Source organism: Bison bison, unplaced genomic scaffold (assembly GCF_000754665.1).
Source record: "Bison bison bison isolate TAMUID 2011002044 unplaced genomic scaffold, Bison_UMD1.0 scf7180017864068, whole genome shotgun sequence".
Taxonomy (NCBI): domain Eukaryota; kingdom Metazoa; phylum Chordata; class Mammalia; order Artiodactyla; family Bovidae; genus Bison; species Bison bison.
In genome coordinates this window covers 1,309,946-1,329,215 of record NW_011494640.1, presented here as the reverse complement: position 1 = coordinate 1,329,215, position 19,270 = coordinate 1,309,946, and the positions used below count along the sequence as shown (strand labels likewise).

The 19,270-nt window shown below is 51.6% G+C and overlaps 1 protein-coding gene across 1 annotated transcript in view; it reads left to right on the top strand.

Moving 5' to 3' along the window:
• NKAIN1 (Na+/K+ transporting ATPase interacting 1) overlaps window positions 1-19,264 on the top strand; it is a 44,726-nt gene extending 25,462 nt beyond the window's left edge. Inside the window, exons 2-7 of the mRNA XM_010836884.1 lie at window positions 14,398-14,535; window positions 16,395-16,475; window positions 17,698-17,895; window positions 18,237-18,297; window positions 18,833-18,914; window positions 19,064-19,264. Coding sequence (XP_010835186.1) covers window positions 14,398-14,535; window positions 16,395-16,475; window positions 17,698-17,895; window positions 18,237-18,297; window positions 18,833-18,914; window positions 19,064-19,073 — 570 coding nt within the window. The 3' untranslated portion in view covers window positions 19,074-19,264. The remainder of the gene's footprint in view (window positions 1-14,397; window positions 14,536-16,394; window positions 16,476-17,697; window positions 17,896-18,236; window positions 18,298-18,832; window positions 18,915-19,063) is intronic.
• The last annotated feature ends 6 nt before the right edge of the window (window positions 19,265-19,270 follow it).

Below are 19,270 nucleotides of genomic sequence, written 5' to 3'. Positions count from 1 at the left end.
CTCTCATTACACAGACACTTGGAGTCAATCTTCTGAGCAGCCAGTGCAGGCCTGGTACAGAGTCAGTGTCCACGAATGCTTGGTGAGTGAGTGAGGAGATCAAGGGTGGAGCAAGGGGCCAGACCCAGCCAGGCAGTTGCTGGACTGAAGTGTGGTGGTGGTGGTGGTGGTGGCGGCGAGGCGGGTAGGAGGGTCAGGGGAATCAGGGACAGTGCCTTAAAGGAACCTGCACAACTGGACCACTGTGGTCTCCTGTCCTTCAGAACAGGAGTCCTCTGAACTGTGGGGTTCTGGAATCCACACCATGAGTAATAATCACAGTGCCATTAACATGGCTTTACCTATAGCTGAGGGCCAGCAAGTGTTCTGAGTGTTTTACACATATTCCCTCATTTAGGCCTCAGGACAATCCCATGAAATAGGTACTGTTATTATTATCTTCATTTTACAGATGAAGACATTAAAGCACAGAGAGGTTAAGTGACTTGCTGATGATCACACAGCTAGGAAGTGTTGAAGGTCAGATTCAAACCCAGACAGTCTAGCTTCTAGACCACACTTTTAACCACTACACTGTTACAGCTTCTCTGGGGTCAAGCTGCAAGAGTCTGGCCTCGGGATGAAACCAAAGACTTCATAGTGAAAGTCACTCAGTTGTGTCCGACTCTTTGCGACCCCATGAACTCCAGCACGCCAGGCCTCCCTATCCATCACCAACTCCCGGAGTCCACCCAAACCCATGTCCATCGGGTTGATGATGCCATCCAACCATCTCGTCCTCTGTCGTCCCCTTCTCCTCCTGCCCTCAATCTTTCCCAGCATCAGAGTCTTTTCAAATGAGTCAGCTCTTCGCATCAGGTGGCCAAAGTATTAGAGTTTCAGCTTCATCATCAGTCCTTCCAATGAACACCCAGGACTGATCTCCTTTAGGATGGACTGGTTGGATCTCCTTGCAGTCCAAGGGACTCTCAAGAGTCTTCTCCAACACCGCAGTTCAAAAGCATCAATTCTTCGGCACTCAGCCTTCTTCACAGTCCAACTCTCACATCCATACATGACCACTGGAAAAACCATAGCCTTGACTAGACAGACCTTTGTTGACAAAGTAATGGCTCTGCTTTTTAATATGCTGTTTAGGTTGGTCATAACTTTCCTTCCAAGGAGTAAGAGTCTTTTAATTTCATGGCTGCAATCACCATCTGCAGTGATTTTGGAGCCCAGAAAAACAAAGTCTGACACTGTTTCCACTGTCTCCCCATCTATTTGCCATGAAGTGATGGGACCAGATGCCATGATCTTAGTTCTCTCAATGTTGAGCTTTAAGCCAACTTTTTCACTCTCCTCTTTCACTTTCATCAAGAGGCTTTTGAGTTCCTCTTCACTTTCTGCCATAAGGGTGGTGTCATCTGCATATCTGAGGTTATTGATATTTCTCCCAGCAATCTTGATTCCAGCTTGTGCTTAGTAACAGTAGTATTCCCATTTTACAGATGAGGAAACTGAGGCTCAAGGAAATGACTTTCCCAGATCCCACAGCTTGTTAAGTGACAGCTAGGACTCCATCCAGAGCCTGCGCTGATAACTCCTAGACTGTGTTCTCAGTCCCCTCCTGGGCAGATGTTGACTCCTGATTGTTTCATCAACTTTCTGATCTTTGCTACCCCACTTCCATTGTCATAGCCACTCCTGAGATCCTCTACACCTCCTTAACTAATTAATTCTCACTGCCTAAGTGGCAGCTTCATTAATGTTCTTTCTACCATGAGTTTTTGACTTAATAATATGGTATCGTTCATTGTACTTAATGGGGGGAATCTGATTAATCACCTTTATGTATATCCAAATGTCCATTTGTCTATAGCAGCCATGTCCTGGGAGAGCCTGGTTTATGGTGGGTTTTCTCTGTCTGGGTTGTCTTACCCCACTCCCCAGGTTCTCTCTGGAGGGCACCCTCCTCCCAGGCCTTCACTCCCCACTCCAGAGCCTGCTGAGGAATGGCACTGGGGATATGCTGACAGTTTGGACATGGGAATGGGACAGAGGTAGAGGGGGCATCTCCAAGAAGGTGGGAGCCCTAGGAGGGAGTCTCCGAGCATGGAGAGGGATTCTGGCTCCTGCCTTCAGCCATCCGAAGAAGGCCTTGATGTCTGCATTAGATTGCCCATCTACAGCCCCCTTCCCCACTCAGGGAGCCCTGTGCTTGAGGCATCCATCCATGGATTCTACCTCTGTCCATGGAATCCTCCAGGCAAGAATACTGGAGTGGGTTGCCATTCCCTTTTCCAGGGGATCTTCCCTATCCAGGGATCAAACCCAAGTCTCCAGCATTGCAGGCAGATTCTTTACCATCTGAGCCACCAGGGAAGCCCTGGCTAACCCTACTCAAACCTTCCCTGGCTCCTGGGGCCAGTGGGATAAAGCTCTAGGTCTGAGGCCCAGCTGTAGCCATCCATACCCTGCCACCCTCACTTCATCCGTGCAGAGCTGCTCCAGGCCCCCAAGTGGACCACACCCTTCCACATCTGCGGTGACTAACTCATCCCAGTTTGCCTGGGACTTTGGGGTTTATCCCCTCAAGTGCTGGACCTGGAGAAACTCCACAGCCCCAGGCCAATCGGGGTGGTTGATCACCCCACCCACACCTCGGGGGGTTTGCCCATGCTCATTCATCCCCTGGTAATTTCTTCTCTATTTTGTTTTTTTATAAAAGCATTGCTCATCAATGTAGCAACCTTACAGAAATCTCTCTAGTGGACTCTCAAAGACCCCCCTCCAGTTCCAGTCTCCAAAGTTAACAGTTTGATGATTCTTTTTCTTTCTTCTGCACAAAATTTGGATCCTGCTGGGAATTCCCTGGTGGTTCAGTGGTTAGGCCTCTGCGCTTCCACTGCAGGGAGCACAGGTTTGATCCTTGGTCAGGAACTAAGATCTCTCATGCCTCTCGGCACAGCCAAAAGGAAGAGAAAAAGGGTCATGCTTCTCAGGTAGTCCTGCAGCCTTTCATACCACACAGCTTGACCCTCTTTCCACACCCTATTGTAATGTCTGTGTTGGTTTCATCTTAGGGAGATGTCATAATTTACTGCGTGTCCTTTTGAGGGACATCTGGAGGATTTGCAGTTGTTTTTTTTTTTAAGTCCAAGGCCTTTTTTTTTTTTTTGTTTATTATGTATTTTATTTTTGGCTGTGCTGGGTCTTTGTTGCTGTGTGAAGGCTTTCTCTGGTTGTGGCGAGCTGCTACTGCTGGTAAGTCGCTTCAGTCGTGTCCAACTCTGTGCGACCCCATAGACGGAAGCCCACCAGGCTCCCCCGTCCCTAGCATTCTCCAAGCAAGAACACTGGAGTGGGTTGCCATTTCCTTCTCCAATGCATGAAAGTGAAAGTCAAGTCGCTCAGTCGTGTCCAACTCTTAGTGACCCCATGGACTGCAGCCCAGCAGGCTCCTCCATCCATGGGATTTTCCAGGCAAGAATACTAGAGTGGGGTGTGAGCTAGGGCTACTCTAAGTTGTGGTGCATGGACTTGTGGGTTCTTCCTGGACCAGGAATCAAACCAGCAACCACTGGACCACCAGGGAAGTGCAAGGTCGAGTTTAAGTATCACCTCCTCTGTAAACCCTTCTTTAACCCTCCAGGTGGTCTCAAGTTTCTTTCTTATTACTGTCATTATTTTAATAATAATAGTTAACATTTATGGAGTGCTGATTTTCCAGCACTTGACATACATTATCTCATTTCATTTTCACAAGTCCAAGAAGTGCAGAGACTTGGTATCCCCATTTTACCGATGGGGAGACTCAGGCTCACATGGCAGATAAACCCAAGCAGTGTGACTCCAGAGCATTCCCTGAACTGCCTTGCATGGTTTTCCCAAGGGTACACTGGAGTGGTGGTGCCGGGGGCCCGGGCCAGGCCAGAGGCCCTCTGCTGCCCTCCTTCCCAGCTGTGCACCAACCAGGTCAAAGCCCAGAGGTGTTGTTCCTGAAAGGCCAAAGCTGGTAGCCTACAGTGTCTAATTCACTCTTGCCAAGATCCAGAAATTAGGGGTGGGGAGAGCAGGCTCTTGGGCTTTTCTGGGCCTGTAAGAAGGGTACGCCCACAAGCAGAAAGCAGAGTGCCAGGACTGGAGACTGGAGGTTGGAGGAGTGGGGCCAGGCCTGGACTTGGGAATGAATTTACAAATGTGTGTGCATGTTGAGTTGCTTCAGTCATGTCCGACTCTTTTCGACCCTTTGGACTATAGTCTGCCAGTCTCTACTGTCCTGGGATTCTGCAGGCAAGAATACTGGAGTCGGTTGCCATGCTCTCCTCCAGGGGATCTTCCCCATGCAGGGGTTGAACCCACATCTCTTACATCTTTTGCATTGGCAGGTGGGTTCTTTACCACTGGGGATCTAGAATACCCCTTGATTTTCTCAATACTGCTGTCAAGTAGGCACCTTGTGCCCATTCTACAGAGGAGAAGACTGAGTCACTGGTCTGAAAGTCCTTCTCTGCACTGTCCACACCACCTCCCATTCTGGTGCCTGAGAATTTGGACCAGATGGTCAATGAGGAGTTCGGTATCCCATGAGATAGAGGGACCCTTTGATTTTAGACTGACCTTGGTATCGTCCTGCGCTGCTAGGCCCAAGGGTTATGCAAATTAATGTAGATGTATGCTAATTAGGCCTCTTCAAGGCCTGTTCTTCTTATGGAGCTGCCGGCTCAGAGGTATAGGGGGATAGATCTGCCCAGAAAGGGCCTGAGGAGCCCCTCAACTGGGGATAGGTCAGCAGTCACTGGGATGAAGGGATGGGGTTGCCATGGAGACAGAGGCCAAGCCCCAGCCACTGCCTCAGGATAGTCCAGGACTGGCCAGATCAGCCCACTGAGACAGTCCAGGGCCTCTCTAACAGCTCTAAGTGTGGTCTCCGAGGGCTAATTATGTGGAAGGTAGTGACCAGCTGCTCCCTGGCTCCTCCAGGCCCGGATGAGGGAGGGGGCTGGGCCACAGCGGGTGGGTATGAGGACAGACAGATGGCAGTCTGGGGGCTTAGAGGCTGGGGAGCTGTCCTGAGGAAGAGGGCGCAGCACTGGGAGGAGGGGAGGAGGTTACTCCTCAAGAGCAGAAGGCACGGGGTTGTAGGGGTGAGTATCCCAGTCTCCAAGAACCACGTGGTGGGATTCTGTAAGGGCTCCGCCTTAGCAGACATTTGTGGAATCAGCTCTTCTGTGTGACCCTGGGTAAGCCCCTTGGCTTCCTTGAGCCTCAGTTTCCTCATCTATCAGTAGAGGTCAGATTAAGAGATGTGACCTGGGACTTCCCAATTGGTCCAGTGGTTAGGACTCTGCACTGGCCTGCAAGCCATTTGGCACAGCCAAAAAAAAATAGAGAGCAATGTGACTCGAGTATAAGGGGCAGTATACAGTAGGTACTCAATAAGTGGCTGTACAGTTCTAAGACCCATTGGGAGAGGTTAGTTTAGTTTGGGTGGGGGCTTTCTTTGTATTTGTTTTGTTTTTTCGTCCTCGCTGCACAGCTTGTGGGATCTTAGTTCCCCAGTCAGGGATTGAACCTGGGCCCTCGGCTGTGAAAGCACAGAGTCCTAACCCCTGGCCCACCAGTGAAGTCCCTAGTTTTCTTGTTGGAAAGAGCTTCTTCTCTTCTTGCCTCCTCCGGCTTCCCTTGCTCCCTGGCCTGGGCCAGGTGTTCTGGTATCTGTCCTGAGGAGGGGAAGGTTTCTCATCCAGGGAGGAAAGGAACTGGGCCCTGTGGACTCAACACTGAGCTGTCAGCACTAAGCCCACAAAAGACACTCAAGAACTGTTGGCAGAATGAATGAATGAGCAGATGTGAAGTGCTCAGAACAGTGCCTGGCTCTAGTTGGAGGTTAATAAACATCAGCTATTACTTCTCTGCCCATGGGAGGCTGGGCTGGGGGGCTCACCAGAGCAGAGCAGATTCTGTCCCCACTTCTGCTCTGTCCCTTCATATCACCTTGGCTGTCTAGAGAGATGTCTGGCAGGTAGGAAGAGCAGTGGAGATAGAGATAAGAACTCAGATCTTAGCTCTGCCACATTCTGTCTGAGACACTTGCAGAGACTCAAGAAGACTGCTCTGAGCCTGCTGTGTAAGAGGGGAACATTCATATCAAGGTGGCCACACTAGGGCTCTGGGGAGAGGGCTGCTGGCACCTGGAGAAGGGGTGGTGATGGGTCTGAGTATAGTCAGGCAAGGGGAGGCAGGGCTGTGATGACCCATGCAGAACCTAAAGAGACAGGTTGTACCAGGGACTGCAAAACCAGAGGTCCCAGGATCCCAAGGCCAGTCCCCCTGCAGGCAGGTGGGCTGCAGCAACAGCAGGCCTGGATAGTAACCTGGAGCTGGAGTGGCCCCCATAGTGCAGAAGAGAACACTGAGGCCCGGAGGAGTTTTGCCCTTGGTCACAAAGCATGTTCTCGTCACAGGAGATCTCAGATCCTGAACCACCCAGGTGCTCTCCACATAGTCTTGTGATGAATCAACAACATCTTACAACATTTTCTCTTAACTTTAAAAAAAAATGTAGCTTTGTTGTAAAACATCTCAGAAATCCAAAAGTGTTGTGTATTTAAAAGTAAAAGTCTCCCGTTTCCCGCTCCCTAGGGAGAACTTCTCATAACCATTTGTTGTATGTTTCCCTGGCTCTCGATTCGGCATTTACAGTCACACACATCTTGTATCTGTCTTCTTTTTTTTTTAAACATAAATGGAATCATATTGTTCTGCAGCTCTTTTTTTTTTTTCTTTTCACTTAACAGTGATAGCCTTGGACATTTTCCAGGAGGATCCAGGCTGGGCCAGAGAGAGGCAGAAGGGCTGCAAGACCCCTGGCAAAGAAAGGGAGAGAGAGAGTGTGTGTGGCGGTTAGGAGGAATTCCCCACAAGTCACTACACACAGTGGGTGGGAAACCAGGCAGAGAAGCCTCCATCCTCGGGTCCCAGAGGACTGTGGCATCTGGTCTCTAGGCTTGAATTCTCTGCGGTCAAAGCCACGCTAGCTTGCTTATCACCATATACCCCGCATTGTGCCCGGCACATAGTAGGTGCTCAAGAAATGCTTGTTGGATGAATTGAGTTCCTTTTAGTCCCATCTTCCCTGACCCTGCCAGAGACTGCCTAGTCTCCATTGACCGTAGTCTTTTTAATCTCTTGCTGGGTGTTTATTTTGACTCATGCTCAAATGGCTATGGATGCCAGATGGACCCTAGAGAGGGGGTCCATCCCTGAGCTCTGAGACAGAGCTCAGAGAAAGAGAGAAGACCCTCCCCTTAGACAAGTCACTGCCCTTCTCTGCTGTCAGTTTGCTCCCCTCTCTAATGAGGGCTTGGACCAGCGGGTCTCCAGGGGTCCTTCCAGCTCTGCCATCTGTGGCTTCAGCCCCACTACCTCATTTCACGGATGAGGAGCTGAGTCGACTTTAATTTTGTCAGCTGTCTCAGAAATCCATTGGGAAAAGGGGGGCTTGAGTTTGGGGATGCATCTGAGGCTGCTGCCATGTCCTAAGCACCAACTGTGTGCCAGGTACCCGCTCTAGAGCTTCACATGCACTGTCCAGAATCCTCAGGGCATTTTCCCAGTAGGCAAACAGGCTGGCTCAGAAAGGGGGAGTAACTTGCCCAAGGCCACACAGTGAGTCAGGGACTGATCTGGGAGTGGAGCTCTGATCTGCCTAGAGCCCCCAATGGTGAGCTCCTCCCGCCTCAGCATCTCTGTGAACTAAAGCCAGTAAAGGAAAAAAATTAATAATGTGAAGTCAGTAAAGGAGACCAGGTTGAACCAAACTATTCTCCAGAAACTTCAGGGTCCCCTTCCTCATTGTTTCCCCAGACAATCTGACTTCTGTATCTAAGTCCCCTGGTGACATGGCTAGAATTTGGGGCAAAAAGTGATTGACTTGCAGAACTGGCTGGCAAGGGCTTGGGCACATGAGGCTTCTGATGGGGTTCTGTGGCCCCAGGCTTAGCCCTCTCCCCCAGCTAGTTTCCTGGGGCTGGGGTGGGCCCATCTGCATTATTCATTCTTCACCCCTCAACCCCCAGCCCCCCACCTGGTGTTGGGCTCCTGGGGTTGGCGTCTAGACAGACAAGAGCATCCTACTGAGAACAGAGGCAGCCCTGACTCGGGGCTGAAGGTTCCCATGGCAACTGCATCCCCCTCAGCTGGCAGCTACCCAATAAATAAATAATCAGGGATGGGGGTGGGGAGCTCAAGGCCGGGGGAGGGGCAGCAGGGGAGCCTGGTGGAGGCTTCACTCTGGAAAGAGGTGTGGGTTAGGCTTGAAGTGGCCTGGGGGCTGGTATTGCAATCAGCCAGGTGAGAGGGTAGAGGGAGGAATATGGCCAGATGTGAGAGATTCAGAAGATCAGAGAGCCGGGACTTGATGACAGGCTAGGCATGCAGGTGAGCAAGAGACTAGGACCTAAAGCTTAACTTCCTAGCTCATGCAGCTGGACACCTCATGGGGCCCACATCCCAGGCAATGGACCAGGTTTGGGCGTATTAAGTTCATGATGAACCATCCAGTGGGTACTTGGTTATAAAGGGGCTGGAGGCTTAAAAGACTGAAGCTGGCAGGAGGTCGGGGCACGCATTTGCTGGGACACATGGAGTATGAAGAGAGGATGGGCTGCACCGCAGTCAGGCCTGAGAAGTGGAGGATGTGTGTGCCAGGCATGGCTCTCGCCGCTGGAAATGCAGCAGTGAACATCCCCACTCTCATGGAATTTGCTGTCTAATTCAGGAGACGGTAAATAATGAGTAAGTAGTATGTTAGTCAGTGAAAAGTACCACGGAAAAATAATTAAGTGGTGAAGGGTGGGAGGAGCCAGGAGTTCTGCAACAGAATATAATTTTACATGGTGCTGACTCTCCTCAAGATGAGATGAGGGAGGTACTGTGAAACATACCCATTTTGTTGGTGAGGAAACTGAGGTACAGGGAGATTCAGTGACTTGCCCAGAGTTGTAGAAAAACCAGTGGCACCAGGGTTCTAACCCAGCTGTGCTCCTAATTTCCCGGACCAAGTTGTTATAGCAGGTGGGTCGGGGAGTGAGTGGCAGGAAGGATGTGAAGACCTTTAATCAACTTTGGATGTGAGAACCTTGGGATACATAAGGCATTAACTGGAGAGGAAAAGGGGTTGTTGTTTTTTTTAATAGAAGAGTCTTGAGCATGTTTAGGAGCCAGAGGGAAGGATCCCAGGCAGGGGAAGAAGTTGAGTTTACAAGAGAAGAGACTGTGGATGACATGGGCTCCTGAGAAGGTAGAGAACACAGTTCGGAGTGCAGGAGAAGGCCTTGGCCTTGGGTGGGAGGAGGGATGGAGCCTCAAGTGTAGGAGATGGGGGTGAAGGAGACCAGGTCTTCACCCAGAGCAGGGTGAAGGACACCCAGGAGGTGGAGGACGGCGAGAAGACCTGAATATCATCAGGGAGAGTGATTTCCTGGGGAGCCTCTTGGATTTGATCATTCCAGATCTCCAGGGGCCCCAGTCTGCCCCGGGGAGTGACTCTGCAGCAATGCTTGGCTGCTTTTCAAGAACTAAGAAAACTATTAATTGGGTTTATCCAGGAGTGGGCTTTCCCTGACATTCGTGATGAAAAGGCAGAGGAGTATGAGAGTCTGGGTTGCAGGCGAAGCTGATGGTGAAGTGAGGGGTCCCGTGATCCCAGCAGGCTGACTTGGGATGTGAAGTGGGGAATGGAAGCGAGGAGAGGGCTGGGGAGCTGGCATCCTGGGCTGGGCTCGTCATCATGAAGGCTATTGGAAAGAAGCTGGGGTGGTCCGAGAGGGGCTCAGGAATCACTGACTTTGGAAAGCGTGGCAGTTACAGGTGGTGACCCAGCCCAAGAGGTGGCCGTGGACAAGGAAGAATGGAAGCCTGGGTCGTGGGAGAGGACTTAAGAGGCTGAGAGATTGGGGTACTGCAGGGGGTGCCCCCACCCAATGTTAGAGTCAACCAGGGTGATGCAGGGATCGAGGAATCATCTTCAAGGAACGGACCTGACCTGGAGTGGATGATGAAGCCAGCCATGGATGAGGGTGGGACAGCCACAGGCCTCCCACCTTTGGGCCCGAGGAACAGGAGATGAGAGAAGAGAAACAGAGTCACTGAAAAGACTCCAGAGAGGCAGGGTCCTTGGGTGAAGGTGTAGCAGGTGGGGGACCCCTTAGAAAAGGCACTGAGGCCAGAGAGACACTCGCTGGTGTGGAAGGGCTCGTGAAAGGGGGCTGGGGGGGTCTGGGTCAGGAAGAGGCACAGAGGGGCATTCAGATCAAGGGCAGAGAGGACTGACCGACGGGCAGGAAAGTGGGACTTACTCTGTGGGCATTGACAGATCCAGAGAGGCTGAGGGGTCTGGGGGGTCTGGATTTCTTCTGTCCTGCTGGGACTAGTTACCACTCATCCTGCTTGTCTGGGGTCCTGAGTGACCTGAGAGTTGGCTGGCCCAGAGGCCATAGAGATTACCCCAGGCTCTCTGGGCTGCATGGACGACAGAGTGACTCAAGCAGATTTTGTGCTTTAGAAAAAGCACTCCACAGAGGTGGTCGGCAGCCTCCCTCTGCCAGGAAATCTGGCAGGAGGCTGCAGCACTTGCCCACAGAAGCCTCGTGCCAGCTCACGGAGGAGAGAGACCCAAGAAGCCAGCTTGTTCTGGCCTGTAGGCTGACCAGGTCAAAATTTCCCCAAAGTCATTTTTTCCCTCTCACTGCATGTGCACTTGAACTTTTTGCAAAGGGATAGGTTGCTGTTGTCTCCACACAAGTCCTCTCATCAAAGGAAAAAGGACACTCCAAGGCCAGTTATGATTTACACCCACTGCAGTCTTCAGACTAGTGTTTCTAAGCTGGTGGAACCAGATAGGGGAGATACTCCTCCTGTTTTTTGTTCTTATCTTTACTTGTTAATTAGCCGCATATCAGTGCTGGGGAAGCAGGAGTTCTGGAGTAACAACAGCTTTAGAATTGGGATTATATGGAATCTCAGTTAAAATATTTATTTATTTAAGTTGATCTCTGCACTCACCTTTGGCAGAAGAGGCAGCATCGTTCAGGCCTGGGTTATCACGCTTATCACAATGGTTTGTAACTGTCCAGTTTTCCATCCATCTCCCCACCTAGGCTCTGAGTTCCCAAAGGGCAGGGACTGCAACATATTCACTTCAGCATCCCAGCGTCAGCACGAGGCCTGACACAGACTAAACATTCTGTGAATAAATAAATGATGGACCCTGGATGGATGAGGGCATGTCAGATGTCGGAGGGATGAATAAAGGGATGTGGATGGGGTTTTGATGAATGAGTGGGTGAGTGTTGGATGGGAGGCTGCAAGGATGGCTCAGAGTGACAAGAACAGCTAGTGTTCCATATTCAGTGGAAAGAGAGGTCCCTCTGGGCCAGGCAGGAAGTCTTGCTAGGGAAGGAGAAAATTGTGCTATATTTTGAAAAATGAGGAGGACTTGGGTATAGGAAAAGGGAAATGATAGTGAAACCTCAACTGTTATTTCAGCTGCTTAGGGGCAGAAACTGACCCAGAATAAAGAATTGAGCCAAATCCTAGCAGCCTTCAAAGCCCAACTAAGAAGCTTTGGCTGTTAGGTCTTCTATTAATTAACTACCTTCTATTAAGTCTAATAGTTTATGTGATGTCTCCATATCCTCACAGCTTCCTGGGGGAATTCCTGTCTTCCCCATTTATAATTAAAGAAATAGTCTCAGAGAGGGGAATTAACTTGTCCTGAGTCACACAGCAATCTGCAGTCTGAACCTGAGTTGACTGCCGCTCACTCCATCAGTGAGGGCCCTGAGAACACAAGGGCTTTGAGCAAGGGCCAGGGTGGGGGTGCGGGTGATGCCAGGTTTAGGCAGTTGTGTCCAGGCAGGGTGTCTCCCCAGCTACACTGTGAGCCTGGGCAACTCTGTCACAACCTCATTTCCAGGATCCCATGCCAGCTGAGTCTAGAGCACCCACCCGGACCTCAAACCACCAGGGCTCCCCAGGGCCTCACAGAGTCAAGGTAGAAAGGAGAACAGACTTGGGGCAGGAGCTTTGGGTTCAGGCCATTGGATTAAAGACCAGAAGAGCCCTTAGATTATTTAGTCTGGCAGCCTCTGTGTATGAAAGAGGAGCCCAAGACCCACAGAGAAGGTGGCTTGCCCAAGTAAACCAGGAGTCAGTGTTAGAACCTCAACCAGAAACCACATGTCTAAACTCCCAAGCCAGTGCCAACCGGGAAAGGTGGCGTGTTGGTGCCAAAATGGGACAGAAGGCAGAGAAAGGCAGGGTGTCTGCCTGGCTCTGCCACCAACCTGCTGTGTGACCTTGGGCAAGTCACTTCCTCTCTCTGGGCCTCATCGTTGCTTTCCTCTGAGCTAATGATCTCAGCGGTGCCTTTCTGCCAAGAAGTATCCAATGAGAGATGAACTTGGAAAGCTCTTTGCAACCTGCAGAGCCCTGGGAGGGGAGTCACCAGCAAGAGGCAGGCCGGTGCCAGGTCATTGGATGCCAGGGTTGGGCCTCTGCCCAAGCTTTACCATCTGTGTGGTACCATCACCTCCACCCCCTCCTGCCTCTTAGCCAGGAAAAAGCCTTCTGGGACCTTATTTTATTAGGATCATCTCTCCCTACCTAGACAGACTCTCTTCTCTCTCCTTCTATGTAGGCAGGACTCTTGGGTATAAGTGACAGAAATCAGTACAAGGAGGGAGAATTCGTTTAGTCATGGCTGGATCCTCAGACCCAAAACAAGGTCTCCCAGACGCTCCCCTTGCGTGTTCACTCTTCTTTCCTCACTCTCTGTCCCTTAGCTCTGGCTTCCTCCTCAAGCAGGCTGTCCCCTGCATGGTGGCAAAGACAGTCCCCAGGAGCTCTCAGCTGACACTATACCCATCCAGGTATCTTGGCGGACAGGCAGCATCTCTGTCCTGATCCCCCAGCAAATATCCAGGCAACTCTCAGGGGCAGAGCGCAGAGAGAGTGCCCATCCATGAGCAGATCACTGTGTGCTGCTTATTTACTTAGACTTGGGTCCTGAGCCCACCGCAGAAATCAGTACGCATGGACTGAGGGTCTGGGAGGCAGTTTCCAAAACAAAGAGATAGGTTCTGTCAACAGAAGAAGGGATATGGGACGGTCAGTAAGCATTGGTATCCTTGGGACCTGTGTTTCTAAGTGTATCAGCTGAAAGGTTGAATCAGGGGCTACTGGAAAGGGACTGTTGATCGAGTCCTATATCAGTTACTTCCTGCTGCATAACAAATCCCTCCAAAATGTAGTGGTGCAAAAACAATCATTTTCGGGAGTTCCTTGGCGGTCCAGTGGTTAGGACTCAGGGCTTTGACTGCCATGGGCCCAGGTTCAACCCCTGATTCGGGGAACTAAGATCACACAAGCTGCACAATGTGGCTGAAAATTTAAAATAAATTTATTTTATTTTAATAAATAAAATAAATAAAAACAAAAAAGAGAACAACCGCTTGATTTAGCTCACGATTCTGTGGGTCAGCTGGAGGTTCTTTGGTCCAGGGACGTGTCTTTGGTCTGTTGGTGGGTTGGCTAGCGTCTGAGTGATCTAGGATGGCCTCACTCGTGTGTGTTGATGTGGCTGTTGGCTGGGGTGCCTTGGTTCTTTTCCCCGTGCCCTCTTATCCTCCTGAAAGTGAGCTTGAGCTCTTTCAAAAGTTGTTTTCTGTGTTATCAGTGTAAAAAGTGGGCAAGCTCCAATGCACCAGCGTTTTTCAAGCTTTTTCACCTGCTTCCTCTTGGCTCACATCTCATTGAATGAAGCAAGTCATGTGACCGAACACAAGCATTAGTATGGGAAGGCACTGCCAAGGAGCACAAAGTTAGTGTGGAAGCAGGAGGAGAAAAAGGAAACCAAATCCGTTTCTCTGCAGCCCATGGATCCCCTGGGCCAGGACAACCTCCAGAGAGGGGTCCTTAAAAGAGGAAACTCAGTCCTACCAGCTTCCCTGGGTCCTCCAGGGCCATGGCTCATCCCTAGACCAGTGCTAGGGGGAGCCAGTCTGAATCCTGACTCCACTGAGACCCACCCCCCTGGGAAGCTGCAGGTGCCAGGCGGGGAGGCTTCTTGGCAGGGAGGAAGGTGTTCTGAACCCTGGCTCCTGTCTCCCATTAGCCCACCCCAAAGTGATCACCAGGGCTCCATCCCTCTCTCATCCTCACCAATTTGTCCTCACCTCCCAGTATCCCCTTGGGTACTCCACGCTGGGGTGACCTTGAGACGTGTGTACAGTCAGGTCATGGTGCCTCATCACCCTGGTAACTGGTGTCCCCTGCTCCACAAGGTTGAGGAGGAGTCCCCGTCTTCCTCCTTTAGGGAGTGACGTGGCCTCAGCCTGCTCTTTCCCACAGGTGGCTGCGCTGGAGCGGCAGATCTTTGACTTCCTGGGCTACCAGTGGGCTCCGATCCTAGCCAACTTCCTGCACATCATGGCAGTTATCCTGGGCATCTTTGGCACCGTGCAGTACCGCTCCCGGTACCTCATTCTGGTATGGCTCACTCGGCCCCTCCCCAAACCAACTCCCTCTTTCTCATCCCCATCCATTCCCACCTCATTCTCCAGCCAGAGCTGCCCCCCAACCCCGGGCACCTAGACCCCTGCCTGAGTCTTGGCTCCAGCCTGGCTGGTGATATCCAAATCCCAGTGCTTCTTTGCTCAGTGGAGACAAGATTAGTACTTTCCTAAAGAATTTTCTATGGAAAAGTCCAACTATTAACCAGATGCATCATTGAGTGAGTGCTTCCCATGTGCCAGAGCTCCCTAGTAGCTCAGTTGGTAAAGAATCTGCCTGCAATGCAGGAGACCCCGGTTTGATTTCTGGGTTGGGAAGATCCCCTGGAGAAGGGATAGGCTACCCACTCCAGTATTCTGTCCTAGAGAATTCCGTGGACAGTCCATGGGGTCGCAAAGAGTCAGCCACAACTGAGTGACTTTCACTTTCATACTTCACTTTCCCATGTGCCAGGCACATGCCAAGAGTTTCACTAGCTTTACTTACCTTTACGACAGCCCTGCGAGGTGTATCTTTCTGTCTCCATTTTCCGGATGAGGAAATGAGGCTCAGAAAGGTGACGAGGACTCCTTGAGTCACACAGCTAATAAGTGGCGGGGTTAGAGCATCGCTGCCAGAGCGAAGGCTCCTGCCGCATCCCCACGCTGCCCCAGTAGGTCCGTGTGAGGGATGCACTTGGTCTGGCTTCTCAAGTTGCTTCAGGAAGGCTTGGCTCTTGTCCCTTGATGTTCATCAAGCATGTGGTCTAGAGAGACTCATGGGATTCTGAGGCCAGTGCCTCCTGCGCCCAATCCTAGGAGTACATTGTGTCCCTGGCTCCCTCCACCTACGTCCTCTTTCTAAGCTCTGGTCCCTGAAGATCAAACTCCTGTTTTCAGCTGGTCTCATCCTCGTCTGCTGCTCTTCCGCAGTGACCCATTCACACACCTCTCTTGAGGGAAAAGGCTCTTTGGTAGGTTTGCTTCATAAATGCCTGACACCTCAAATACTGATGACATGTAATTTCATGCCCCTCCCACCCCCAAGCCCACTCACCCTCATTCTAGGCTGAGTTTCCCCACCTCCAACAGGCTCAGTTCCAGCAGTCAGGTGAACAGGGCCCTTCTGAAGCTCTCCCTCACCTGAGAGGACTCTTCTCTCCAGTCCTTAGGAATGCCCCAGGCGCCACTGTAAACAGCACTGTCTTCCAGGAAGCTGCCATTAGAATCACAGGCATAGGATCTGGGTGGAAATCATCCAGCTCCTTGGGCTTCCCAGGTGGCTCAGTGGTCAAAAAACCCAACTGCTAATGCAGAATCTGTACGAGATATGGGTTCGATCCCTGGGTTGGGAAAATCCCCTGGAGGAGGAAATGGCAACCTACTCCAGTACTCTTGAAAAATCCCATGGACAGAGACGCCTGGCAGGCTACAGTCCATGGGGTCACAAAAGAGTCGGACACGACTTAGCAACTAAACAACAGCAACCGCGAGCTCCTCTCTAGTTCTTGGCCATGCGCAGGATGCCGTCTGGTGTCTCTGTTCTCTACAGATTGGATAGGACTACCTACCAGAGGACTTGGGTTTGCATGACAGCCCTACCTCTTCCTAGCTGTGTGATCTTGGAAAACGTGAACCTCTTCTCTGAGCCTTAGCTTAGCTTTAAAGAGAAAGACGGTGCTTTCCCTGCAGGGCTCTCGTAAGGGAGCCTGGTTGTAAGATGATTTATACACTGAGAAGTGCTCTCTGAGTGAGGCACTGTCATAGTTTCCCCTGCAGAGGTCTTTTTAGTCCATTGACCCACCCCCCTCCCCACTCCCTCAGGCCCCGCCCTGACCCCTCCTCTGCTTTCCCCAGTATGCAGCCTGGCTGGTGCTCTGGGTTGGCTGGAACGCTTTTATCATCTGCTTCTATTTGGAGGTTGGACAGCTGTCCCAGGTAAGCCTCGGGCCTGGCATTGTCAGAGGGCAAAGCCTGGCATCCCCTGCCCTGAGGGCTCCTGTGGTGTGGGTCTGGGGTGTCATCTCCTAAAGAGAACACTCTTTACACTTTGGAGTAATCTGTGCTCCCCCTCCACCCCTACATTTTCATTTCTGGCCTCTGTACTTCTCAAAAATAAATGATGAAGCTGAAAGGCAGTCTGAGTGAAGATGGGTTGGGGTTCCAGTTGATCACAGTCTCAGAAGAAACCATCAATATGTCATGACCCAGAAGACTTCTCTTAGGCTTCACACATGTTCAGTGCAAAAGAAGTGAAAATACAACATGCTTTGTATGGCTTAGACCGTGAAGATTTGAGTCCAGTTCTGATCGATATTTTTCAGATGAGAAAGAGACTTGGTAGTAGAGTCTGTTCTGGGAAAACTGAACAGACCATGTCACATGGAGAACTGTTGAAGAAAGTGGGAGTATTTAACTTGGAGAAGAACAAATCCAGAGGGCACAACTCCTAGTTTTAGATAGAAAGGAGGCGAAATACATGAGTGAGAGCACTTGGCTTCGTACTGTTGCTAGATTTAAATCCCAGCTCAAACATTTCCTAGCTGTGTGACCTTGGGCAGGTGGCTTACCCTCTCTGAGCATCAGTTTCCTCATCTAGTAAGTGCAGTTAATAGAATACTCCAATTTCATGTGGTTGCGGAGGGAGATCGCACATCTCAGTGCTTGGCACCCAGTCGGTATGCAGTGAATATTTGTTAATGGACCATATGAGTGAATGGATTGGGAAACAGATGCATACGTGGGTGAGAACTGATTAGCCAGCCCCTTCTCCATTTCAGAAGGAAACCAAGGACTAAAGAGAGGAGAGGTTTGCCCAGGGTCACACACAGGGAGCAGTGGAGAGGTTGAATGAGCTGTGAAGGTCTGTATTGGCGATTTCACTAACAGCTGGAAAGGGGAACCGGCCACCATTAATATCCTTTCCCGCCCTGAAATTCTGAGGCTCCTGTGGGGCTGTAGCAGCCCGGCATGATCATCTGGCGCCACCTACTGGCCAAACGTAGACTTGCAGATACAGACCATACCTTTCACAAATCAAGCCAGGAAGGGAAGCTGTTATTACCCGGTGTGAAGTAGACATTTATATAAGGTCTCCTGGAACCTGGGAAGGATCTTCACCCTCCCCCCAGCTCAGTATCCTAGGCCCCTCTGCCCCTAGGACCGGGACTTCATCATGACCTTCAACACATCCCTGCACCGCTCCTGGTGGATGGAGAACGGGCCAGGCTGCCTGGTGACACCTGTCCTGAACTCCCGCCTGGCCCTGGAGGACCACCATGTCATCTCAGTCACCGGCTGCCTGCTCGACTACCCCTACATTGAAGCACTTAGCAGTGCCCTGCAGATCTTCTTGGCTGTGAGTTTCTGTCCCCCTGCCCATCCCAGCCCTGCCCTTGGCAGTAACACACACACAGTTACATAACCCTCTTTCCTCTTAACAAGCCAGTAAGATATCGCCCAGGTCCAACTGGAGAAACAGGTAAAATAATCACTTGTTCAAAGTCACACCCAGAACGGAGAACAGAACCAAGTATATTAAGTTTAAGGCACAGTCATTAAACTTGGGAAGTTGTTCTGGGTTTGCCTTCCTCTCAGCATACTTGGCCCCTCCAGCCAGGGTGGGCAGGGCCAGGCAGGGGGTGAAGAAAGAGCTTCCCACTCCTCCCTCTCTTTCTGATGCGCTGTGTCCTCCCTCAGCTGTTTGGCTTCGTGTTCGCCTGCTACGTGAGCAAAGTATTCCTGGAAGAGGAGGACAGCTGTGAGTCCGGAACCCCTAGGGAAGTGGGGACCCCATGTCGTCAGCACCCTGGACAGGGGCCCAAGCAGGAGGGAGCCCTGGGTCAGTTAAGGGGTCCCTGAGACTAGGCTGGGTGGGGATCTGCATAGCCGGCCCATTCTGGATGAGGATCAGATGTCCAGGTGCCCAAGCCAAGGCACTGCCCCTCTACCTGCCCGGTAGGCCCCGTCCTGTCCCCTCAGAGGGGTCCACAGCCTCACTCCAGTCAAGCACCACCCATTCCCAGTTCGTCCCACTCCAGCCCCTCGGAAGGGCTTGCCTCCCTGCTCGTTCCCCCACTCCCACCCTACAGCCTTCTCCCTTAAACGACAGCCCTCCGCATCTACCCTCCAGCTCTCTATCTCAGGCCTTGGCCCATCCCTCGGGATGTTACAGCAAAGCTCAACCCCTCAGGCCCTGTACCCGATCTGGTCCTCCCTTTCAAGACCCAGCCTCCCATCACCTCGCCTATCCACAGGACCATCTCTCTAACCACGTGCCATCTCCCCTTCCGCAGTCGATTTCATCGGCGGTTTTGACTCCTACGGATACCAGGCGCCCCAGAAGACGTCGCATTTACAACTGCAGCCTCTGTACACGTGGGTCATGGCGCGGAGCCGTGTCGGGTGGAGGGACCCCGGCATTAGTGTAGGAGAAAGAAGGGGAGGGGGGAGCGGAGAGGGCAGGCGGATCTCTCCGCCTCCCTATTCAGTGGTCCGCTTCCCTAATTGGTTTTTGTTTCTTGCAGGTCTGGGTAGCGTTTGCCCCACGCCCACCCCCGCGGCTAGACTGACCGGCGCTGCCGCGAGCTCTGGCCAAAATGGCAGGCGCGCCCCCTGGCGGCTCCCTGACTGACTGCAGCCTGAGCCGGCTGGATCTGGGTCTGAAGTGGACTTGGACTTGGCCCTTAGCAGCCTGGACTTGAGGGGCGGGGCGGGGAGCGGGGTGTGGCGGG